Source organism: Pavona decussata, unplaced genomic scaffold (assembly GCF_977016875.1).
Source record: "Pavona decussata unplaced genomic scaffold, jaPavDecu1.1 SCAFFOLD_29, whole genome shotgun sequence".
Lineage (NCBI taxonomy): Eukaryota > Metazoa > Cnidaria > Anthozoa > Scleractinia > Agariciidae > Pavona > Pavona decussata.
In genome coordinates, this window is record NW_028145452.1 from 1,851,646 (window position 1) to 1,877,500 (window position 25,855).

At 38.8% G+C, this 25,855-nt stretch overlaps 2 protein-coding genes across 3 annotated transcripts; one reads left to right on the forward strand and one right to left on the reverse strand.

Annotated features, from left to right (window-relative positions):
- The first annotated feature begins 574 nt into the window (after positions 1-574).
- On the forward strand, positions 575-9,346 carry LOC146484892 (protein CNPPD1-like). The gene is made up of 9 exons (XM_085104380.1): positions 575-708; positions 786-894; positions 3,048-3,129; positions 3,591-3,711; positions 4,442-4,514; positions 5,236-5,291; positions 5,748-5,809; positions 6,716-6,833; positions 7,540-9,346. The coding sequence occupies exons 1-9, from the start codon at positions 688-690 to the stop codon at positions 8,191-8,193; spliced, it is 1,296 nt and encodes a 431-aa protein (XP_084960506.1). The 5' UTR covers positions 575-687; the 3' UTR covers positions 8,194-9,346.
- Positions 9,347-10,828: 1,482 nt separating this feature from the next.
- On the reverse strand, positions 10,829-17,872 carry LOC146484893 (opsin-VA-like). Of its 2 annotated transcripts, none has more exons than XM_085104381.1 (2): positions 17,757-17,872; positions 10,829-12,557 (listed from the first exon to the last, which is right to left on the reverse strand). In XM_085104381.1, exon 2 carries the CDS (start codon positions 12,533-12,535, stop codon positions 11,519-11,521), a length of 1,017 nt encoding a protein of 338 aa, XP_084960507.1. In that variant the 5' UTR covers positions 12,536-12,557; positions 17,757-17,872; the 3' UTR covers positions 10,829-11,518. The 2 variants fall into 2 exon arrangements, with proteins under 2 accessions (XP_084960507.1, XP_084960508.1); XM_085104382.1 differs by lacking the exon at positions 17,757-17,872 and adding an exon at positions 14,370-14,615.
- Positions 17,873-25,855: the final 7,983 nt, after the last annotated feature.

A 25,855-nucleotide genomic window follows, 5' to 3' on the forward strand; every position in this document is an offset into this window, starting at 1 on the left:
TTTTCCCGCGAACTATTTTTAGTAGCAGTTCACGGCTGGTTCGCTATACAGACAAATGTATGGAAAGTTCAAAACACAACTGGACGCTTTCTGTCACAGCTACATCCCTCCAATTTTGTTCTTAAAATCCTTTTCCTAGTGCCAAAAGTTTCTAATTCATGAATTTTTCAGAAGCGATGTTTTATAAAAATTATTTGACACTGGATTTCCATACAAACACTTTTATTTCAAGCCTGTTTGCCTACCCGTCAAAATGGCGTCGAAAACCGTGATAAGGCCTATTTACCTAACCCTGAATTATTTGGGTACTTCAAAACAGGCCTTTTGTCGTTTTCATTGGACTTCATGTTTGACAGAATTATGTGTGTTTTAGTGAAAATTAAGGTTAGGAGACACCTTGTAATGTCTATCATACAGTTCATGAATCTTATTAGCGTGCATTTCTTGACATATCCCCAAAACACAGTGAAATCTCAGTGGGCCCTTAGCGTACTAAATAATTAGGTAGACCTGTGGCAAAATCACTACCAGGCTCTCTCGGTTAAAATGCTTCCCTCGATGTCGTGTTGCTTGGTAACCTAGCAGGTATATTGCTCCAGTTTGTCAGAGTCTGTGCAAGGAGTGGTTGAATTTGGACGAAAAGTTCGTCATTTTTGCTTAGGATTTGGCAGTTACTAAACTCTGGGAATGAGCAAAGAACACTTGGAGGTATGAAAGAAAGATGCAATTTGGATGATTTTGTACTTTACGTGTGACAGTTGTTGAAATTGTCTCACCACTTTCAGGAATTCTGCGCTCCATCAAGCAATCATGTCGAATTCAGGGATAGAGTTCGGAAAACCCTATATTACGGGCAGTATAGCGACAGGTCTTTACCCTCTTTGGCTGTGACAGGTAAGACAATGCAGAAAGATTTTTCATTCATTATGGTTTGCGTTTTGCATCGCTTAATATATAACCTTAATTAAGGTTACATGTATATAACTTGAATTCTCGAATGCTGTGTGGTGAAAATACTCATGACACAGTCATGCGTTGAAATATTTGTTCTAAAAGGCGATGACGTTTTTCTTTGGGTTGTGCTTTGACTTTTCCTTGCCGTAAATAGCGTTAATATCGTAACGGTATTTTGTCATTTGATGAATAGGGTCCCTGTGTTAAAGTTTGGTGCATTGCTTTGGAAAAAATGGCTCTTGTAATTTTATATTGCCTCGTCGACGGCGAGAACGGAGAAGTGGGGGATGGGGAGGGGGCGGGCTGTTGAGCACATGATCCAACGCATGAAATCATTTTCCGTGTCCTTTGAAATATAAGGGTAGGATGTAGAATAAAAACACGATGACTGGAATGAGGTGCTGAAAATAATTGATCAATCAAAGTACGGCACCTTCAGCAGTCCAAACACCACAAGTTTTCAAATATTGTCCTGCATGGAAGATACAAAGCAATGAACATGCAATTATGATTGCGTTATCACGAATGCCATAAAAAACGGAATAATGAAACTTTAACACGAAGATCCGACAGTCATTATTGCTGGTCGTAGAAATTCAATTACCAGGCAGGCTATTTGTTACCACCAGTATTTCAGTGTGGTTTCCTTTTACAAAGTGACAGTAAAGACAGCTCAAGACAATAGAGCATTCTCATTCACATGACTACCGGCCATATTGGTGTACTGAAACAAAAGAAAGTAATTGCATAAAAATAGAGTTCAATTCCCAGAGGTTTAGTTTGGGACACCAACATGGCAGCCATTTCTTTGTTTTGGGACACCAACATGGCCGCCGTGACACCATGTGAAAACACTCTATAGAAACAGCTCATTGGGACTTTTTGTAAAGGGTGGCCAAAACGGCCTAATAGATGTCAAAATTACAGTAATAATATTAAGGAAAATTAATAATTTTCCCAACCTTGACAAATGGCCGCTTAATGGAGGGTGACAGCTTAATACAGGTTCAACTGTATTTCCTTTACTTACATGTATAAATTCTCATGACCAGTGTTTGAAATGAGAGAGGGATCTCAGCTCAAAACTCCACAAATCTTACTTCCTCAACCTGACAAATTGAACAGTTTAAACTTAGGCCCGGTTTAAACATCAGAATATCGTTGTGTCAAACTCAACTGAATTGAGTTTGACTTCAGCGCGACCATGGCGCGACAGCTGATTCAAACTTTGCGCCAAATTCAAATTTATGCCGTTGTGCTAGAATTCAGTTCAGGACAAGTTTTCGTGCGACATTTGAATCGATGTCATGCCAGCATTAGTGCAATGTTGGATTGACAAGCTCATCAAACTCGATTACTTGGCTCTACATTTGATTCACACCTCGCACTACAGTTGCGCTTACGTTGAACTAGATTCCATAAATTGAGTTTGACACGATGATTGTGCATAATGTGGGTTTTTGACCTCTTTTGTTAAAAATGGTGAAATAAGACCTTCACTTTGCTACAAAATAATTCTAGAACAATGAGAAGAGAGAAATCAACTCAATTCTTGACAGGAACAACTCGTACTCTGTTCTAGTGCATTTTGGAAACAAAAATATGAAAACTTGAAAAACATTAGCCTAAGATTTTTCAAGTTTCAATATATTCCGACCTACTCTGCCTCTGGCCAGAGGCACTAATCGACAGTTTTATCGCACTGGGGTGATAATTTATAACAAAACTTGACAATTATATTTTGTTTTTGTTGTCAGACAAACCTTTCTGGGTTTTGAAATGACATCAAATTTTCGTGGTACTCCCCCTTTAAGCAGATGTGGAGGGAGCTATACCTGTTGACCCCTCAAAATTCTTCATTTGCTCCCTGGATGTAAAAGATTTCTGGAATACTTCATGTACATGACCTGTCTCAGTTTGCTAAAAATCTGCTTACGTCTGTGCTTATTTCTGCTCAGCCTGGTGCAAAACACTTGATCATCCAGTAAGATCGTTGGTCACTTAACCCTAATTCAATCTCATATATTTTTGAAATTCCTTGTATTATATAAATCTTTTACTTTTCTGTGGTTTTCATTGTCCTTCTCACACAGATGTAGCTGTAGAGGTTATTAGCTCTGTTGCAACTGCAAAGAGAAAACGTCTGGACACAAATTATGCCATGGCTGTATCAAGGTAAGTGAACATTCTGCAATACAGTTAATGGCACATTTTTTGGGAATGGTTGTAGAATGAGAATACTTGAAATTATGTTTGGCACATTTTTTATTACCTGTTCTCATTACGGAATCCAGAATCATTATTCTGACACTCTGCGACATCCCAGTCATTCTAGAATGAACAAGCTTTCATGCAAAGTGTTCTTTAAAATTAGCCTCAAGTATTTTTGTTTTGTTGAAATTTCAGCCAGTGATAAGATCTGTTTCAGGCAGTAAAATTAAGCAGTGGCCTGCTCTTAGTGACTTAGCGACATCTCATTTGAAACACTTTTTGAGCCGTAGTAGTTTACCAATGGTTTGTTAGTGTTTCATTACAAACCTGAAGTTGTTCCACTGGATAATTAGTATGTAAGGATGTAAGTCAACCACTCCCTTCATTGTGTTAAAAACTAAGTTGTCCTTTCCTTTTTTCCTCAGGAGAGCCAAGATATCTCCTTGCACATTGATGATGGGGATTCTTTATTCTGAACGATTGCGACAAAAAAATCCTGAGTATCTAAGGAGAGTTTCATCATCTGACTTGTTTTTTATATCAGTGGTAAGCTTAGTTCACTGGACTTGTTCAAATTTATCCTATGCTTTATCATGTTGAGTTTTTCTAACTGGACATGACAAACTAATAGTTATTTTAAACTAATTAGCAATAACTTTGAGCAAAATATCATGATTTGTCAGTGGTGAGCAGATTATTATTTGCCAAAGCTGAAGGCTGAGGCGAATAATTGATCTGCGAGACACAGACAAATGACGAATTTTGCAAGAATCAAGTTCAATAATTGTTTTATCACTTGATCACCGAGTTATTTTGGGCTTGAGCGTAAAATTTTCTCAGAACAGTGGCTAACTTGTCTTTCGATAACACGAGTGACACTTCATTGATCTTTCTTTCTTTGAGATACTCTCAAAAGACATTGAGGGCAACATTTGTTGCTTTTTAGTATTCTCACTGTTCTTTTGATCAACTAAAGTTTCTCTCTGACTGCTCAGGGAAGCGATCTCCCATTTTCACACAAGAGCGTGGTTTCAGTTACCAATAAGCAGAATTTTTGCAGCAAAGCACAGTTGGACAGTATTGCGCATGAGCAGACCATTATTTATAGGCAGTTATTTGCAGGTCACATGGTTTTCTCTCGGCCAATGAAAAGAAAAAGATGCATCGAATGATAATGATAATTATTGTAATTATTGCTAGCTGTTAGGTGATTTGCTGTGGATGCAGTGCACACGACATGGTATAATTTTGGTAACTCTTTGTTTTGTGTTGGTAGATGGTGGCATCAAAGTACTTGTACGATGAAGGAGAGGATGAAGAAGTTTTTAATGATGACTGGGCCAGAGCAGGCAAGGAATATATCAACTCTTTTTGTATTAATCACTCTACACCTTCATTGGCAACCAAACTGAAAAGAAGTTCCTTCCTTCAGCGAACATGCATTCTTCAAACTTTTTTTTTTTTCAAACATACACTGTAGGTGCACATTACTATTACATTCTTTTACATTTGTACTTGGACTTTCTGCAATAATGTAGGCTGCATTCACACTTGGTGCCCGAATACGGTGGCGTGCCCAAGTACGAACCTTGCTGGGAACTAGTGTGAACGCACCGTTTTTTCAAGTACCCACGCCAGAATTCAGGCACGGGCAAGGTCTCGACCTGACACAACCTTCTTGCACATATGGCATACCAGTACTAAAGAGAATGCAAGTTGTGCTATTTTAAAGTTTATTATTTCAAGTCACAAGCAGAAGAGATTTTAACTGCAAAGTAGAGATGGAGTTATCTAAATCAAGTTTTTGAAGCATTACCATGGAAGAACAATTTTTAATAATCACTGTAAATGTACATAAATTTAGGCTCTGTATATTTTATGTCTTTTTTTGTATATCTCCTTTTATTGTGTATTCTATGTTAGGTAATGACCTCAGGGCTGCTATTGATAGCAGAGATGCTTTGTAAGCTCCCTGAAGGGACTACCCTGAGGTCTTACCTATTTATTTTTTTGCTTTTAAATTAAGGTGTCTATCTATCTATGTTGATTTGTATCCATTTCTTTTTTCAGGGAGTAAATCAGTGAATGATGTCAATAAATTAGAAATGGAATTCCTGGCTTCCATTGTAAGTGTTATTTTATCAATAATTAATATATTTCATACTCAGCGGGAAAGTGTTCTTCCCTGGTGATTGCAGAAGTTACATTCTGTAAATGATTTGTTGTTTAACTTTTAAACTACATCTTACTCTCAAAACTGACATCAAGAGTTGAGAAGATGGTGGGTACAAGATAATTCAGCCCAATACTGTCATCTGGAACGAATTACATGTAAGGGATAAAAAAATTTTGATTTATTCCAAAACAATTTAATGATAATAATATTAATTAAATTTATATTAATGCCGTTTAAAATGTGCACATTTAAAAAACCCAATATGGGTACAGTGCAGCATGACCTTACATTGTACTTCCAATTCATCTTTAAACAGTGCTTTTGCACTCTAACAGATTGTAAGTTTGTTTCAAGGCATTTATAATTATGGTGGCATCATATCATTCTTTGTTCGATTGTTTTTTAGGACTGGAGCCTTTTTATCAGCAATGAAGATTTTCTGGATTTTGTCAACAAAGTGGAGTCAAGGTATTGGATTGGAGTCACAGTAGAACCCTGATATAATGACCCCCCTCCCCCCTCCCTGTGTAACAGAGTCCCCACTATAATGAACAACACCATTGAGCCCAGCCAAAATTATAACAAAATGTAACTGGGAACAGGACTCTAAGCCATAAGACCCAACCTTAAAACCTATAAATACAACGTACCAATACAGTTGCATGCAAAACAGATCAGCAGTATACAAACTATTTAATTCCATCAGATGTCATTGTGAGAGACTGTAAGTATCTGTCATGGCAGCTTAGTATATACTGCCAGATGGCACTATAATGACATCTACCTGGCTTAATCTACTTGTACTTTGTCTCATCAGTTCTCTTGTCATTTCTATTAACTTCTCAAAAATAATTAAATTGGTTAGTAACAAAACCCTGATATATCGAAAAATTGGCTTGCCTTCCCACAGCTTTGTTATAGTGGGGTCTCGTTTATAATGAACCACTGTTGTAACAATCACATTTCTTTCTCTTGACACTTTGTTGTATCAGGGTTCCACTAAATTGCCTTGTATGATGTTCTTGAAAGCTCATAACATAACATTTCAATGTTGTCTTTGAAAGTGAATATATAACTGCGATGATCATTCACTTATTCATTCCTTCTTCCGCAGTTCAAATGTATGAATTTTCGTATATTCACTTTCATCTCATCACGGGTATATTACGAATTTACAATGTGATCAGCTCCCAGTTGGCTTGATGCAGTGTTGCTCAGTTGGTAGAGCACTGCACCGGCATCGCAGACGTCATGATTTTGAATCCCATTCAAACCTGCAATTTTTTCCAGGCTTTCTTTTCACAACTGCTTAAGTTGCGTATAATTTGAACTGCAATGATCATTCACTTATTCAATGTTACCTTTATTGAACAGAGTGGCAACAACACATGGGCTGTACCGTGGATGGTTCACCTATGGAGACTTGTCCACACTTCTTGATAACTCTGGATTTCTTCATACTTTAAGTACTGTCAGGATTGAATTGCTGAAGGTATGCAATTAAATCCTCTGTTATGCTATATACAAAATGCTACAGATTCTAAGTCTGTATCCTGAAATCAAAGTTAGGTATAACCATTTAAAGGAAAGCTCTTGATCAGATTATGCTGTACAAGGTGATTTTTACTATTGAGTCTATGGATGAAATTCTAAAGTGTTACCATTCTATTAAAAGCTACTTGGCAGTACTTTGCTGATGTGCTGTTTATTTAGTATTACAAGGTGATTCTTACTATTGAGTCTGTGGATGAAATCCTAAAGTGTTACCATTCTATTAAAAGCTACTTGGCAGTACTTTGCTGATGTGCTGTTTATTTAGTATTACAAGGTGATTCTTACTATTGAGTCTGTGGATGAAATCCTAAAGTGTTACCATTCTATTAAAAGCTACTTGGCAGTACTTTGCTGATGTGCTGTTTATTTAGTATTACAAGGTGATTCTTACTATTGAGTCTGTGGATGAAATCCTAAAGTGTAACCATTCTATTAAAAGCTGCTTGGCGGTACTTTGCTGATGTGCTGTTTATTAGGTAGTACAAGGCTGGTGATTCTGTGGATGAAATTCTAAAGCTGCCCTGTGATAGTATTGGTTGGCGGTACAAGCTGCAGTTGTAACTTTTAAATAGTTATAATATTGTAAGATTAAACTTTATTGACATGGGATTTCTAATGTCACTAACTGTCCACCTGTTTTTCAGGTTCTGTGTGCTTGTGCCATGGCTTACATATTGAGCATATCACTGGCATTGTCCGTGACCATGCTTGCTAGCCGCCATTATCACCATGTGCATCAAAGGTTCACCCCTGAGCATGTCACACCCTGTCTAACCACCGACTCCGCCTGTAGGTTCCACCGACCAGGTTTTGTTGAAGTAGTTTCATCTCTATGGCAACGGTCACATGACACCCTTATGGCAAGAAAGGGAGGGCGGGAGATACAAAACAACTCTTGGATATTAAGGCAAAGCAGAACAAGTCTCAAAGGATACATACATGACAGTAGAGCTTTCCACTTTGAGGATAACAATCCAAGACTTGTACCAGAGAACACTAAGACTGTGTCTGAACCTTCATTTCACAGTCAGGCCATGTCAAACAGATCAAAATTGCCCAAATCTGGAAATGTGGTGGAGGTTATGGCTTGTAAATTTACTCGTGGTGTTTCAAGCTGTCCACCTTGTTTACCTTCTCAAATGTCATCAAGAAATCTTGTTTTGCAACAGTCGCTTTTATCAACGCCTTCTGTGAACAGTCTGGTGACATCCCTTGCTCGAAATAACTTTGTTTTTTCTAACTTTTCACAAGGAAGTAGAAACAATAACCACCGGTTAAGTTATATTTGTGTGGCATGATTAGAAATTAGATAACAAAGAGTCCCTTGGTTTAGTTTGCCAAGCTAATGTTGGGTACATTTGCCATTTGAATATGTATTAAAGGGGTGGTCTTGTTATTTAGACAAATATTTCTCCTTTTGTTTAATAGGCCATTTTACAGTTGTGTGCTTAGTGACTTGGCCTTGGATTGGAAGCGAGGCTGAGGTTGACCTTGTTTTGTTACAAACCTCACTGCTTTTCATATGTAAACTAGTTAGCATAAGAACGACATGATCTACATATGAAAAGCAGTGAGGTTTGTATGAAAACAAGGTCGCCCCCAGTCTCGCTTCCAATCCAAGGGTAGGTCACTTAGCACACAACTGTAAAATGGGCTATTGAGGACATAAGGGGTTTAGAAAAAGTACAAGTTACATTTTTTGAAAAAACGATCCTACATTTAAAAACTCAACAGACCTTAAAGGGGCATTGTCACTCGGAATTTGCTGGAATGTGAAATTGCCCTGACTAATTAGAGCGCCGAAAGAAAAATGTCAAGCACATTTTCCAAGGAAGAACAAATCATTCCCAGGTTTTGAAAAGAATTCCTCCAGTACACGCTGGAAGAACTTGTGAAAACTGGCCAATTTTTTTCAAGTCACAATCCACTTTCATCTTGGCCATCTGCTGCCAAAGGTATGTGAATGTTTCTACTGTTGGCAATATGAACTTGTATGCGGAAGAGGTAATACGCGCAACAAACTATCACAACTTGTAACGGAACACATGTTGCACAACAAGTTATACGAAACCGTTTCCCATATTTCTTGGCCTTGAAAGCAATAATTGTTAGCTGGGATTCACACTTCCGGTTTTTGCATGTTATTGCGAGTTGTTGTAAACAGGACAAACTTTTAAAGTTCTGGCTACTTCTCGTTGAAGTTGCTTTCCCTTAAAGTAATGAGGGTATTGTGTTTTGGTTTGATTGAAATTTTCCGCGTATGTAACTTATTTATTGGTTATTCACAGCCGTAAGGCGTAATATTATACTTCATGTTAGGGAACCATATAGTCTCATGTGAAGTTGCATAGAAGTGAGACTACATGGTCCCCCTAACATGAAGTATATTCCAACTGTAGTTAGTAGGTAAGGAAAGTTGTATGTTGGAATAAAGCCTTTTCTAAAACAAGAGTGTGCAGTTGGAGATCTTGCCTTGGTATGGGATTACCATTGCCTGAGTAGCCTGCATGGCTGGCACTAGAAAGGGGAAGGGTAATTGGGCAGGCATTCGATGCGAGAGGGGAGCAAGGGCCGATTGTGTGCACATGCTAACAAAACAACCTGCTCATAGGCCCTGGGCTTGAATGAAAACAGAAACATATTCTGCATGAACAACTAATGTTTAAGCTGTTTTTGTCTAAATGCCAGTTGTTATTTTTCTTTATTTCTGTGCCTGTAGGCTAAGCAAAATAAAATAAACACCCAATCAACTGTAGTAGCTTTAATGAAACTTGTACAAATTACCTAATTGCCACAATGCATGATTTGCCATCTACATGTATTAATCTCTAAGAACTTATTTTCAGTGCTGTTCATACTAACTTTGAGGTTATTGACGGCATTGACAATTGGTCGCAGTTAGCGTTTCTAGAGGCTTAATATATTAAGAATTTTTAGCCTAGCATTAGAGCGGTTTCTAATTGAGTGTTGTAAAACCAAAACCAAAATATTTACTCTGGCCAATCGCAACAGATGTAATCAACACAACGAGCCAATCAGAATTCGCAGCAAATACATGTAACTGGCGCCAAGCGCGGGAAAACGCGTGCAGCAAAAACACGATTGGTTTTGGTTTGGATTCTCGTTGGTTGAGAAAGTGGCGCGAGTAATACGGACTTAAAGAAACCATGACGACAAAGCCAACAAAATGTCACTTGAAAGTATAAGTTCGTGTTACTTGTGCTACTTCGCGATTATTCCAATTTTTTACCTTGTACAATGTGGCCGAACTACCAGTAACAACAGGTGGGAAAGGCGTCCAAGTTGAGACAGGGATTAAAAATTTACCGTCATGTGCCGGCTTACGTTGTCAACAAAACCTTGAATATGGTCATTTCACGTTGTTGTTCGGCCGACTGTATGGCGAAGAAATGTACCGAAACGTATAACGCATGTGCTGGGCAAGTTTTCCTCATTTAATCCTATTGTTTTGTGACGTTCTCGTATTATATAGCTTCTTAAAACTCCCTCAGTGTTTCCGAGGAGAGCAACTAGGGAACTGGTCATTAAAGAGGACTCACCTTGTCTGGGGTAGGGGGGCTATCAAAGACACCACCTATCTCGTGAACATTACCGACAAAATTTTATTGGCTTTAAAATTTGAGTTGACACAGAAATGTTAAGCTAGCAAGAGTCAGCATTGCTAGATAAACAAGAAAAGTGAGGTTTGAATCTCATTGTCATTTTTTGCTGCTGGATAGAGGGGTGGCTATGCAATAAAGACACCATCTTTTAAGGTTGAGGAAGGGGGGTGCAGGCAGAGGCCACCATCTATTTTGGGGCTTGATGGGTTCTGTTCGAGTATAATAGTTTTGACCACTTCACTAAGGTGGACAACTACTGAACCCCTCCACTAGTGTCGAGGAAGTGCCCCCTCCCCACCCCCCCCCCCCCCCCACTATCTGTCAGACATGGAATATTGTCTGTTGAATTATTTAACGAAATTGCAAATGATAAAGATCATAAGTTCTCTGTGTTGCTACCACCTATGGTCAGTTCTATCACTTACCATTTGAGGAACAAGTGCCGTGATATTATGCCATCTTGTCGCACTGATTGGTTTAAGAAATCGTTCATTATACATTACATTACATAGCTGGATGTTTTGAAACAATTTAACGTCTTTGTGCATTGTTGCCTTACTTATTTTCTTCTACGAAGGTATTTTGTGATTTTGTTATTTTAAACCTACCCAATTCATTGTAACTTTAAAGCTATGTAATTCAGTAATTTCGACTGCAAGATGTGGCTATCTCTAACGCAGACAGTTCTCCAGGGCGGAACTCCTCTAAAACAGGTAACTTTCAAGAGTGAATCCCTCTCCAAAGCGGACCTTTCTGCAAAGTTACAGATTTTCTGTGAGGTAGGCAGTCTATCTAGGACATCTTCCTAATGCAGACACTTTTCTTGGCTGGACATCTTCCCAAGATGGACTCACGGCTCTAAGGCGGACAACTCTTCAAAGCCGACAGATTTCCAAGGAAAGTATCTACTTCTAATACTCTTTTCCTCCATGCAGTATTTAGCAAAGTTTTCTGAGTTTTTCTGAGTTTCCAGTCCGAGAATTTAATACGGACACCTGCCTTATGCAGAGGGTTTAGATTCGTTTGTAGTTGGTGGATGTTGATGAGGTTCAGCAGAGGTGGTTGGCCAGCCAGTTGGTGCCGATCCGGTGGCTTCTATAACAGGAAGAACTTGATTCTTCTTGCAGCAAAGCACACAAACCATCGCCGTTCGAAGCTTCTTGTACATAAACAGGTAAATTAAGGGATTGTAGCATGCAGATGATTTGGCGATGTATGCTGGAATCGAAGCGGCGATATCGCTGACCAGAGCTGGGTCATAAATCGCCACCATAGAAGAGACGGCGTACGGCGACCAAGCAATCAGAAAACCTGCTGTCATGGTAACTGCTATCCACGCCATTTTTCTCTCCCCTGAAAGGGTGTGTTGGGTGACGCGGGCATTCTCACCCCAGTTTTGGCTTGCTTGCTCGCTCAACTTGAGCATAACTTTATAAGACTTGAAGTGGCAGAAAGCAATCACAGACACGGGCAGTGCAAAGCATGCCAGCATCAAACAGATGGCGTATGAGAAATCACTTGCCTCTCTTGATCTCCAGTTTACAGAGCAGCTCGTTCCAACTCCTTCCTGCACGTAGCTAGACCAACCAAGAACGGGCGTGACACTCCAAAAGAATGAGTAGCACCACAATAGCGCAGCGAGTAGCAAGGCTTTTTTCCGATTGAATTGTGCTTCTCCGTTATCGTAGAGCTTGCATAGTGTGAAGTACCGTTCATATGCAACACCAGCAAGATTCATCATGGATCCAAGTGCAAAAAAGGTCGTGAGAAACCCATAAGCAGTGCATCCCGCTTGGCCGAACAACCACTCGCCTCGTGCGTTTGATAGAACTAGCAGCGGAAGTGCTACGATTGAGTATAAAAGATCACCAGCCGAAATGTTGAGTATGAAGATGTTGGGGGCATCCAATAGTTGAGGATTCAGGAAATATGTGAGACAAACAATACAGTTGAAGATTACTCCGCAGCTCCCGATAATGGACGAAAGAGCTGTGAGGACTTTGAAGGTGGTCCTCATCTTAGGTCTCTACCTGTGTTACCTGGACAATAAAGAGAAGAAACAATCATTTTAGTATCAATATGTTGTCTGGGTTTCAGTTTGCATTCTTCTATTTCCATAAGTAAAGGGATCACACCTAGCCTGAGTTGTTCGCTTAGTTTATCGTAACTGAAATGACACAACTAAAGACACGCAAATGAACAATAAATAAGTTAAACAGGAATCGAAGTGCAAAAGCTGTTTTAGAAATGTCTTAGAGTTTAAACTGAGCCGTGAAGTGAATCTGATTCATAGTCTTGGTCCCGTTTCATTGTACACTCGACCCCTCAAGCATCGTTATGCATTATTAAAACCAATCGTGTTTAAATAGATAAGGGTTATGTATGCATGCATGTTAGTGTGTACATGTTTCGACGAAAGATTTAAGGTTGGTAGTTGCAACAGTTTTTGAGAAGAGAACCTCGACCTGACATTCAATAAACATGGGATAAAAAAGTCCAAGAGGTTAAAAAGAGCAGTGTAAAAGTACTTTGACACTTAAAAGTGGTCCAAACTGAGCTACATAAGTAACTGCAGATGTAACAGCACCCAGTTCCCGATTACTAAATCGTTCCGTCAAAAATTCAGATTAGTGACACCAGCTTTGCCGGACATGGTGCTGTTCAGGACGGATTGAACATTTATATTGAACTTACTCTGAATAAACATTTAGGTTGCGTTCAATTAACCGTTTTCCGCAATAGGAATAAGCGAAATTGCTGTTAAATTTCTCTTTTTAAGTAACTTGGCAAGCCATTTCTGTAAACATTCACTGACACATGATAATTTAAGAACCATTTCGTACTCCAGTAACTCCTAAAACCTCTTAGGAGGGATTTCTTGTCATCGCTAAATGTATTCCTCTTCCGTGATAGGGTCAATCGAATGCACCCTTAGTATTCACTCAACGCTGAACTTGTCTGGATTGCTTGGCTTTTATAAAAATGATTTTTAAACTTTCACGTCAGTTAAGTATATAGTGGCACACATCAAGCAAACCCTTATACTATGTTTAAATATAAGGGAAGCTCATTTCAAGTCCTAAACTTGGCCGTATACAGTCATGTATACAGCTGTTTCGACAAAGGTTGTCCAAAAAAAGCGTAAAAGCGTACGCGACAATGCCGAAAGGTAGTCTGGGAAATACCCAAAAAATTTCAATAAAAGCTCAGAATCCATATGGCGGGCATATCTATGGATTCTGAGCTTTTATTGAAATTCAGTGAATATTTCCCAGACTACCTTTGGGCATTGTTGCGTACGCTTTTACGCTTTTTTTGGACAACCTTTGTCGAAACAGCTGTATTAGGGAGCTTAAGCAACGACGACGGCAACGGCAACGAAAACGTCACCCAAAAATATATCGCTATCTAATTCGTGCTACTTCGCGATAATTTCAACTCGCTTAACTTAAACAAAAATGGCGAACTATCCCGGAACCAAATTGGTAGGAGTAGCGTACAAGTTAAGAAAGAAAATGAAAAATTCACCGTCGTGCGTTCCATTCTCCACAAAACCTTAAATGTGGTCATTTTTACGTTGTTGTTTTGCAGGGGACGGCAAAGAAATGTACCTAAATGTAAAACGCACGTGCAGAGCGATTGTTTTTGCTCATTAAACCTATCGTTTTGCGGCGTTGTCGTTGCCGCTGCCGTCGTCGTTGCTTAAGCTCCCTATTTACATTTGGCTATACAGTTCTAAGCTTAACTTCGTAAAATGACGTCGACTGTAAGCGAAAAGTTTCATTCTCTATCAAGACACGGGTGCTTTCGATCACAACAGGTGAAAAACTCAAGGTGAAATGATTGATTACCTCAGTCTCATCGCCATGAACTGCTATCTGAATTTGACGCTGAGTTGTCTTAGCCTTGGAGAACAGAATATACCGCCTCTTGTCTGAAAGCCGCGTGAGAGAAGAAGTGATTGTTCGAGACTGTATTGATGTCTTTGCGTCTGTATCGCGAGGGTTTTGCCGGGTAACGAGATTTTCTGGTCCCTGGTTCTTTTGTGTCCTCTTTAAGAGTGTACATTAATTCAGATTCAGATTGAACTGAGTGACTCATAGGCCAGTGAAGACGACGGGAACCATGAAATGTGGCTGAATAATTTGATATTGCAATTTTAACCTTCTTCTCTGCAATACAAACATCCGTTTGTCGGATGTGTTGCCGCTGGTCAATTTACTAGTTTGTGCTAACTTAACAGTCAGATACCCTTGGTGAGGAAAGTGAAATAAAAATAGAACAAGGGACCTATATTCCCCCCTCCCTCCTCCTCCTCCGCTAGAAGGTAGCTGAAAAAATACAAGAACCGCAAACGGAAGGTCGGGATTCTTAATTTGTGGCTCTGATCATACACAGTGCGTCTTAAAATGTAAAACTGTGAAGCCGTCAGATGACATTTCCTCCATCTGCCTTCACTCCAATATATGTTTTCGCTGATGTTTATTTGAAGTTGTTTGGTTACCCGCAGGATGCCATGGCAAACTTTTCATTAACTTGCGTGTGTTGAAAGAGACGACAAATTATTTTTACACATCACATTCAAGACAAAATACTGCATAAAATTATTTAACATGATTTAACGATGAAAGGCATTTGAGATGGATTAATTGTTTTTTTTATATATACGTTCAAATGTCAGCTCACTGAGTGATGTCGGGGTTCTTTTAAACACTGAAGAACAGAAATAATTACCACTGTAATTACGGACGACTGGTTTACCTCAGGTAATTAATACATTCTTACTATAATGACCTCGAAGTAATTCCAAACTGGTTTTTTAAAACCGTTTGAAAGAAAAAAGCAGTGAAATCGAAGAAATCCCCTTCCTGGCCATGAAATATCTGTTCGAAAAGATATTCAAATATTTTGTTAAACTTGGGCTTACTAAAGCAAAGTTTTATCATAAGCTTAAGGGAAATTTATGTCTGTTTTGTTTGAATGAATGAAAATGCCTCACTGTGTTCGAAAAGAAAGACAGCCTTTTTGAAAATTCTAAAGGGCAATTGAGCACATTGCGAGGAATGACTGATAGTTCTTGACAGGAATTTACGTATTTACAAAAGGGTTATTTAAATATTCAGCTTAAATGTGCGGCAGATCAAACTGTCTTATTTGACACAAAGACCAATATTCTCAATTTGTCTCAATTTTATTTGCCACACTGACCATAAAAATATACAAGCATACATACAGTGTATCCCGTTAAAACATGGCTTTAACTCAGCAAATGTGCAGTTCAACAATGATACAGACCACTGTATTTTGAACGGTTAACACAACTGTTTCATATCGAGTTTTTTCAATATATCAAAGTTCTACGCTACCGATGCCATCTGTGTCCTCAGACTCGACAGAAAATAAGGTTGTTGTTAATGCACAACTGTTGTGCAGACCTTGATAATGAACTGCAAAGCACCACGCTTAAATGAGTGCTATTAAATGCCTTAAATGTTTTAATATGAATAGTCATGACATTCGCCGCAAACGCCACCACGGGAAAAATAAAAACAGCTTTTAAAATCAGGATTTTCCGCGATTTTCAGACTCCTTGTACGTCTTCTGCGACGTAAGAAATATATATATTTTTTCATTTTTATACATTTTTACATCATTAATGAGCCGAGTATTTATTTTGGTGTTTTTAATCGTTCTGATACAAGCAGGCTGTTTTATTCCAATCGCTTTACAAATATAAGCTTAACTCGCCTGGGCTTTGACATTTACTGAGTATTATTTTGTTTCACCTGCACCCACCGGTTTAATTTAATTTGTTTCCTTTTTTTCTTTACACAGGCAGTCGAATATCACGCCCTCATTGGTCGAAGGACCGCTTTTCATTTAGGCAAATTTTTTGGTTTGTCTCCCGAAACTTTGCTTGTCAAACATAATGGAACCTTTTTTTTTTAATCTGGGCAAAGAACCTCGTTTTCAGTCCCAAATTTGCCATCTCATTGGTAAATCAAAAAACTTTAATTGTAGGACAAATAAACTTTCAGACCGGAAAAATGGCCACAGACAGTCTTGTAGACTGAACATCTTACCTTCCAAAAAGTTTCGTTTATGTATCTCTAGAGGTAAATGTGTAAAATTACTGGCGCTTTCAGCGTTTTAGAAAAGCAAGGCTTACTCAGTAAAATACTCGACGATGCGACAGTGACTTCATTCGCTAGGAAAATCCATTTAGGACATTAAATCACCATAATCATCATCATCTTCGTCTTCTTCTTCTTCTTCTTCTTCTTCTTCTTCTTCTTCTTCTTTGCCAAATTTGATGGTGTAACGTCAAAGACTAAATTTGTAGTAATGCTAGGAGCTAATTCAGTGTTATGCTCTCTTCACATCGCTGTATGCTGTTTTCGCTATTTCGTGTCAACTCGTGTAGATTGTTTATTTCCAACTGGCCCACCAAAACGGAACCATGTTCAGTAAATTTAACAATGTTTACACGTTATATCCTCTCAGGTTGCTAGAGACCGGTACTACGTTCAAAATGTTCAAGAAAAAACGGCCGATATCTGCAAAAACAAGTGTCGGAAACGTTTTTTGTCCGAGACGGATCGTTCGATAATTAGTTCTGATGGCGCACGAAGCTACCAAACGGAAATTTCAAGGAAAAAGTATCGGAAATGTGTGCAAAAAGCGTCTGAAACCTTTTCTGTCTGAAACTGATCGTTCGATAATTATAAATCGGAACCGTTTTCCCAGTTATATTATGATTAGGTGATGACGCACGAAGCAACCAAAATAGAAATGTAAATTTTGCCGAATAGCGTGAGAATTCTGGTTTCAAAAAATTGAAACGAAAAAAGTGTATCGGTGCTTTCCATTTTCATTTTAACTGGTTGAACAAGAACTGGAGAGCGCCCATGGAAAGCGCCCATATGGGCTTAGCCCCTTTGAGAACTTCAGGCATATCGACTTTAAACATAACTTTTTACTCGCCGGCCCGATACACCAAGCAAGTGCGAGGAATGTTTAGCTGACGGAACAGTTTTCAATATGATAAGCCTGGATTTTTTTGAGATTAAACTATGAATTCGGGGAAAAAATGGCAAGAAGAATTTATTTACCGCAAAGTTGTACAATATATTTCGGCAGGTAATGACCCAGTTCCAGTAGAGTTCTTCCCTAGCCGGCTTAAAAAGATAAGAGCAAATTAAAGCTTTTCAGGTTAAAGACCGGATCAATGTACTTACCGATATAATATGCAGCGAGAACGTCGGGCTCACTGAGTTCAATTAAGACGCTGATTGCAGGAATTGACAAATCTTTGTGATGGTCAGTACACATCGATATCCGAAGGAGAAACTTTCCCGAGTGCACATCCAGAAAGCTTTGAACAAAAGTTCGGAAAAAATTTGCATATGCGAAGTGGACATCTGCAATTTTGTTTTGTTTTGTCTTCACGATAGGCCTCTGATGTTTGCTAGTGGCAGCTTTGGGTATTTTAATAATAAGATAGGTAATTGACTGTCTAGGTAATTATTAAAAATTGCCGCGAGTCAAAATATATTACATCCCGCATTGGTTGTGGCAATGATTTATTAAAGTGTATATGACAGATTTTTTTTATTATTATTATTATTTGCTTGATCGAATCTTCATGTTGTTCTCGTATGAAAATCGAAAAACTAAATTCGCTATCGATTTTTCTTCCCCTCGTTTGAGGCGGACAAATACGTGTAATTTCACTTCCGGTTGGGTACAAAACCGCGCAAGGTGGGAAACTGGGGATAGTGGGCCTGTGACGTCAATACAAGAAGGACACGTCGCTTTCGCGGGTTTCAGTGTTTTTGTTGTGTGGAGGAAGAAAACATACGGCTGTAGCGACAAGAAAGACAAGAAAAAGGGGATCTATATCCACCAAATTCCCTACGGTGATACAAGATCGGAAGCCGAGAAAAGGAGACGAAAATGGATTTCACACGTGAATGGAAGTCGAAAACACTGGACCCAGAACAAGTATTCGGTGGTGTGCTCGATGCATCGCAAAGAAGATTTCACTCGCACGTATTCTTTCAACCAACAGTGCTATTAGGAGCGACTGAAGCGTGTTGAAATTGGTGTTTTGCCCGTTCCTCGATTTTATCGACCGAAAGTTGAGCAAGAATTGAATATTCAACTAGAGATCGTCGTTTGCATCGCCGTTCGGTAAGATTTATCTCACTTCTCATAGTTGAAATGTGTGCACTTGATCAAAGTTTACACATGTTCTGCTTTCCATTAACCTTAAATACGGTGCCTACTATTGTTACTGCGCATACGTTCTGCGCATCTCGAGATTCTTCTGCGGGTTTCCTATGGGTTTGGCTTTTTTAAAGGTCGGGATTCGGGATTTTAACGAAAAAGAGCGACGATATTCGGGATTAGAATTAGGGACGGGATGTGGGATTTGACGATTTTACGAAGCGGGATGTGGGAAATGTAACTCTAAAGAAACGAGATCCGGGAAGTCCAGTGTCAAGAATGTACAATGAAAATCTAGTTGTCACTGTCAAGATGCCTGAAATTCACCTAAGGAGAGAGATGAATTTTACAAATGGTTGAACAAACTCGTTCCCAGGGTCCTCTGAAGCTAGGAACGAGGTTGGTGGTTGAACAGTAAATAAATTGTTATAAACAGGAGCCTACTGCTGTCACTGTCCTGGACAAGAAAAGAAATGTACGGGTCCGATGTCTTAACAGATAAAATTTCTTCAGTGCTCCCTGAGACCTTGCAGTTAACTTGAGCTGATAAACCTAAACAAATGCCACAGAGCTAGCGTACGCAAAGGCATAAAGGAACTAACTTAAACGGCTCTGAATGATAAATGATAAAATGAAAACTTCCATTCGGTAAATTTGAATAGTTTCCGTCATGATCAAAATCAAAAGGTCAACAGAGAGATCTCACCACATTTTGATCAAAAAGGAAAATCTCTCAGAAACCTACTCAGGAAAGCACTTAATCCAGAAGTCTAAGGCCAGCGGGAGTCGTGTTTGGCCTCAGTCACCTTTTCAATGATCTGTTGTAGTCCCACGTCATGGTACGTGAGCAGCAATGCTCTTCAGACTTTGAAGGCCATTATCCCTGACTGAAAAGTTTTCCAAGGATCAGCGATAAGAAAGGCACCCATCACCGTTCAATTGAGAGAAAAAAGAAAAAAAAAAGGAAAAGAACAAGCTCTAAAAAGAAATTGTTAACTGAATTATTGACTAAGGTGATTTGCGGGAAACTTTGATAAAATGAACGATGTTGGTGGAGAGAAATAGAATAAATAATCTTACGGCTAATTTCTCGGTGACCGAAGACCAGTGCAAAGATCAGTGCTCAGATTTGCAGTGGGAATTTACATCCAACTGAAAATGCCTTTTTTCGTCGAGGTAAGGGAAAATTTTGTCCGGGATGGCGGGATTGAAGAACCCTATTGGGGTCCCTTTACTATATACAGGGATAATTTTGCGCGGTTTAAAACTATACAGAGAAAGCCGAACTTAGCAAGTGCTTTTGGTATCTCAAAGGAAAATTAGGGGTAACCATGCATTTTTCAGAGATAATTAAACTTCAATTTAGGAAAAAAATCCCATACATTGCTTTATATTTTGGCGCTTTTTAGAGATATTATTGCTTAATAATCTCTGAAAAATGCGTGGTTACCCCCAATTTTCTTTTTGGATTCCAAGAGGCCTTGCTAAGATCTGTTTTTCCAGCATAGTCATAAGCCACACAAAAATACTTCGGTATTAGTAGGCACCGTCCTTAACTCATATAACTCATGTATAATAGTACACTGATTTTAATTCTCACATAAGCGTAAGTTTGACTTTATGCGCGTGGTTTATTACACCTTTGTTATTATTGCTACCCTTATTATTGTAGTGATTATGTCAATAATAGTCATGTCTGTTGGTAGAGCTTCATTTTTTTTTTCAGTGGAACTTTTTATAACATATGTCAAGAAGCAGCCTTCGCACAGTCTTTAAAGGATGAGTAGAGATTCATGGGTTCACTCTTAGAATGAATTTGTTGGATATTTTGAAGATAATGAATGATAATGTGATGTCAATTATTTCAACTACTGGTTGAACACTTACAGAACATTGGAACCGTTTTATTCTTTTAGTAATAAAGACCTAATTCTTTGGTGACTAGAACATCCTTATATTATTATAAATTCATCCTTGCAAATAAATATGCAGTTGTTCAAACCTTTGGAATGCCCATTATTGTATTTTCAGTAAAAGCTGTCCTTCTTTAGAAACTGTTCAAGAAAATTTCTACCTTAGGAGTCCCAGAGAACTAAGGGAGGGAGAAGGAAGAAACTAGGTAAATCACTTACTAGGAATTGCAGATGATGCCAAGTTGTTAGACCCAAAACAGGCCTAAAGGCTTAATCTTGAATTATCATAAAAAGACTGGTTCAGATAAGGGAATGGCATGCTGCAAAGGCAAGTAATTGTTTCCAATGTTGTCATCTTGAAATAATCCTTTTTATTTAAAATATGCTAATAAAAGCATATTTAACATTATTCCATGAGCGTGCATTGGATACGAAATGATATATAGACAAGGAGACGCTATGTTCCTCGTTGGCTATAATCATCTCATATCCAACAAGCTCAAGTGGAATAATTGTTTTATTAAAAACAATCAAGACATATATTTGCTAGATCTTATTGATTTTGCTTTGCAAGAACAAACAGAATACGTTTTAATCGTCACTATTTCTTGGGCATGGTTTAATGTCTCATATACCTGCATGGTCGCCAAGCCAGTTAAATATCTGAAATTCCATAATACAAGGATCCTGTTTTTATTAATAAAAAAAAAAAAAAGGTTATTTCAAGTAATGTTGTCTAATATAAATGGTCAACAAATTTAAAATATTTTATCCAGACAAAAGCCCTCACACATTAAATAAGCATGTTTTCATTTTTGCCAAATTAATTCTAAACATTTACTTCGAAAAAAGGCCTAAAAAGGTCTGTCAGGCTAAATCTTGAAAAATCGTAAAAAGTGTGGTTCAGATAAGGGAATGGAATGCTCCAAAAGCAACTTATTTTCAGTATTGTCATCTTGCATTTTGTCATGTAGCTTTTTAGACAATTTCCTGAATTCTGCCCAGTAAGTGAAGATTCATAGAGAATGAAAGATACCTCTAGTATGTTCATTGTGTCAAAATATTTAGACAGCAAACAACAAAAACTAAGTAAAAAATTATATTTCGGTGCGAACTATACCATCATTATCATCAGCAGCAGAAACTTAGCTTTGACACAATGAACAGACTCAGAGTATCTTTCATTCTCTATGTACTGAAATTATCAACAATACTTGGTTTTAGGGGGAGGTTCCTTAGAAGATTTTATAGCTTTCTCAATATTCTAGGTTTTAGCAGTGTCTAGCAGGGTTGAAGGTGCAAATCTCATTTGTTTTAGAAAAAAAGTAGACATGTAAGCAAATTGTACAAGTAAGAAAATGAACATGCACATATAATTATTATTGTCCTGCAAATCCAGTTTCTGCAATATTTTGCCTGTCTTGATTCTTTGGGCAGTATACAAGAGTGACAGGCCTGCACGACTCCCTAACTCATGTTTTAGCCTTTTTATAATTTGTCTCTCACAAGTTTGACTGCCCTCTTTTGTAACATATGAGGGGCAGGTCTTTGTAGATTTCTTTGAGCAATGGTTGTTGCAATGCTTGGCAAGCATGCTCTTGATCGGTGGTGGTGCATTACTTTAAAGTTCCCCAACAGCAGCATCTAGATTTAAGAAGCTCTGAACTTTCAGCTTCCAGGTATGTTTGGTAAATTTCATCCATGTATTCTGAAAAAGGACTAAAATCAAACAAACATTTAAATTTGGTAAATAACCAGAAGTACAGTCTACACATGAATGCTGTGCTCCACAGCACTAATGACACGAATGATGGATCAGAAAATTAACTCTACAGTGAAAGTTTGACTGCTGAAGTGAATTTCAAGCTAAACATTAGAATGGAAAACCATAAGAGGAAAAACAAAAAAAAGTCTGGGACCTCAATGGGAGTCGAACACACAGCAGAAATTGCTGGAGTGAACCCATGAATCTCTACCCATGAATCTCTACTCATCCTTTAGAGACTGCATGAAAGCTGCTTCCTGACAGGTATGTTATAAAAAGTTGCAAATGACAAGCTGTACAGAAAGACGAGGGAAAAAGAAACAAAAACAATTATGCACAAATGAAGCTTATACCTGTCAACTTTTTCTGAGTCAAACGAGTGAGATTTTTGTCGCGTCTTGACCGGGATTTCCGAAAACGTCCGAGCCACTTCCGAAGATTTCCGAAGACTTCCGAATGATGCCGAAAATGTCCGAAGATATTCCGACGACTTTTGAACACTTACGATTCAAACGGATTGTAGACGTTTGAAAGCTTTTGCGATTCTTATATAGAGCAAAGAAATGATACATAACAAATCTGAAATGCCATGAAGTTTTTTAGAACAACTCGTCCAGATTTGTGAGTCAGGCGTGAGAAATCGTCCTTGATGCGTGAGATCGATGTCTTTAGTCCGCAGGCGGGAGACTCACGCATTATGCGTGAGAGTTGGCAGGTATAGCAAGCTCTACCAACAGACACGACATAATCACTAGGGGTCACTACAATAATGAGGGTAACAATAATAACAAAGGTGTAATAAACCACGCGCATAAAGTCAAACTTACGCTTATGTGAGAATTAAAATGTACTCTTATACATACTGAACTTCCATGAGTTACAGTGGTTACCAATAACACACGACCTATCGCCTTCGAAAGACTCCGATAAATGTTTATTGTTTTTTATGTATTGTACTGAATCTCGTTGTACGTGTGAAAAATAAAAAAAATTGAAAAAAAATTGAAATTGCGTTTTGGTGGACGTCAATCAAAGAAAAGCCGTTGAAATTGTTTGAATTCTGAGAACATTTCAAGGCAACAGAACCAAGAAATTGACAGTTTTATCCGCTGACGGATGGTAAACTTTATGAAAGTTGATTTGAAAGTCTTTTGAAAGTCTTTTTGAAAGCGATAGGTCGCGTGTTATTGGTAACCGCTGTAAATAAAGTTTACCTTCTCTTAGCAAGGTAAAATTCTTAGTTTCTTGCAGGGTTACCTTGGAATCTTGTCAGAATTCAAAATAATTTCAACGGCTTTTCTTTGATTGACATCCACCAAAACGCAAATTTATCCGACTCTTTTGAATGCCGTAGGTCGCTTGTTATTGGTAACCGCTGTAAGGTTAATGGGAAGCAGAACATTTATAAACTTTGATCAAGTGCACATAATTCAACTATGAGAGGTGAGAAATCGTACCGAACGGCGACGCAAACGACGATCTCTAGTTGAATATTCTTGCTCAATTTTCGGTCGATATAAAAATCGAGGAACGGGCAAAACACCAATTTCAACACGCTTCAGTCGCTCCCAATAGCACTGTTGGTTGAAAGAATACGTGCGAGTGAAATCTTTGCGATGCATCGAGCACACCACCGAATACTCCTGGAATACTTGCTCGGGGTCCAGTGTTTTCGACTTCCATTCACGTATGAAATCCATTTTCGTCTCCTTTTGTCGGCTTCCGATCTTGTATCACCGTAGAAGGGAATTTGGTGGATATAGGTCCCCTTTATCTCGTCTTTCTTGTCGCTACATCCGTATTCCTCCTGCGCACAACAAAAACACAGAAACCGACTGAAACTCGCGAAAGCAGCGTTCTTGTATGACGTCACAGGCCCACTATCCCCAGTTTCCCACCTTGCGCGGTTTTGTACACAACCGGAAGTGAAATTACACGTATTTGTCCGCCTCAAACGAGGGGAAGAAAAACCGATAGCGAATTTATTTTTTCGATTTTCATACGAGAACAACATGAAGATTCGATCAAGCGAATAAAAAAAAATCTGTCATATACACTTTAAACAAATGATGGTGAAATCATTTTTTTAGAACAATTGACAGAGAACTGATGGTCGGTGGAGAATTAGAAATCACAATAACGGGAATGTGAGCAACTGATCTTTATTATTTTAACGGAAATAACTATTTATCATGATTGTACTATATCATCATTTGTTATCCCTTCTTAAGGCAGCCCTTATCGCTATTGCAGTCATACACGAATCACACATTTCCTCCATAAAGCTCCCCAGAGTCCGCCGCTTTCTCAAAAGTCCTGATGGAGTTTATTACCTAAAATTTTATTTAAATTTTGGACTAGCCTGCGTAGCAGTCATTTCCGTTTCTTTTGAGCCAAGCGGGGCAAGCACGAAAGACGCGCGAGGGTATTGGGCGAAAAGGAGCAACTTTTTGCCTAATGCCCTCGCGCGTCTTTCGTGTTTGCCCCGCTTGGCTCAAAAGAAACGGAAACGACTGCTTCGCAGGCTAATTTTGAACATGTAATTGTCCCTTGCCGGCCAACCGACGGGGAGAACTAAGACTTGCTGACGTTCCGAGCCCCACTAGGTACAGATGCCGGGACGATGATGGGTCCTTCCCAGCTTGGCAGTAAATGTGAAGTAAGTAATAAAAGCTCATTTTTAAATGCCTTGTTTGTAATATTTTTGCTCATATGACGCACAGAAATTTCGTTCAAAATCAAAAACCAAAATGTTGAGAAAGACACTTTAGTCTTCTGTGGGCGTATGTTTTTGCCAAAAGAGATAACCGAGTTAGTATTGCAGAAATGTTACAACGCGTAAGTAGAGAAAATCAATCCAGGCGCAAGTTTGACACGTTAATAAAAGCGATGATGATGATGATGATGATGATGAAACGTTTGAATGCAGGGGACCACAAGACTCACAAATAAACTGTTCTGAATACTCTTTGTTGCCGGATGATGATGGTGATGATGATGATGATGATGATGATGACGATCATGATAATGATGACGACGATCCTGTTTCTTTCGTCTCTCACATTCAGCCAGCTCCAGGATTCACTGCCAGCCACCTCCCCTGGACGAAACTCTGGTCTTCCAAGACGCTCAACAAGTGTTGCCTCGTCGCCATCTTGGAAACTTCAAGCTTCGATCTACTTGGCTAACGTCAGTCTTTCTGCCTCGTACTTATTGCTTTTAGCAGGGGATGTGAGCTCCAACCCCGGTCCGGTGAAAGATCCCTGTACTATCTGTTCTAAAGGATGTCACTCAAACCAAAGAGCTATTCAGTGTGACGGTTGCGACAAATGGCACCATGCTAAATGCTTGAACATGGGCGCTGACGAATATTATTCCCTCGCAACTAATGAATCTTCTACCTGGATGTGCTTTACTTGTCTGTTTCCTG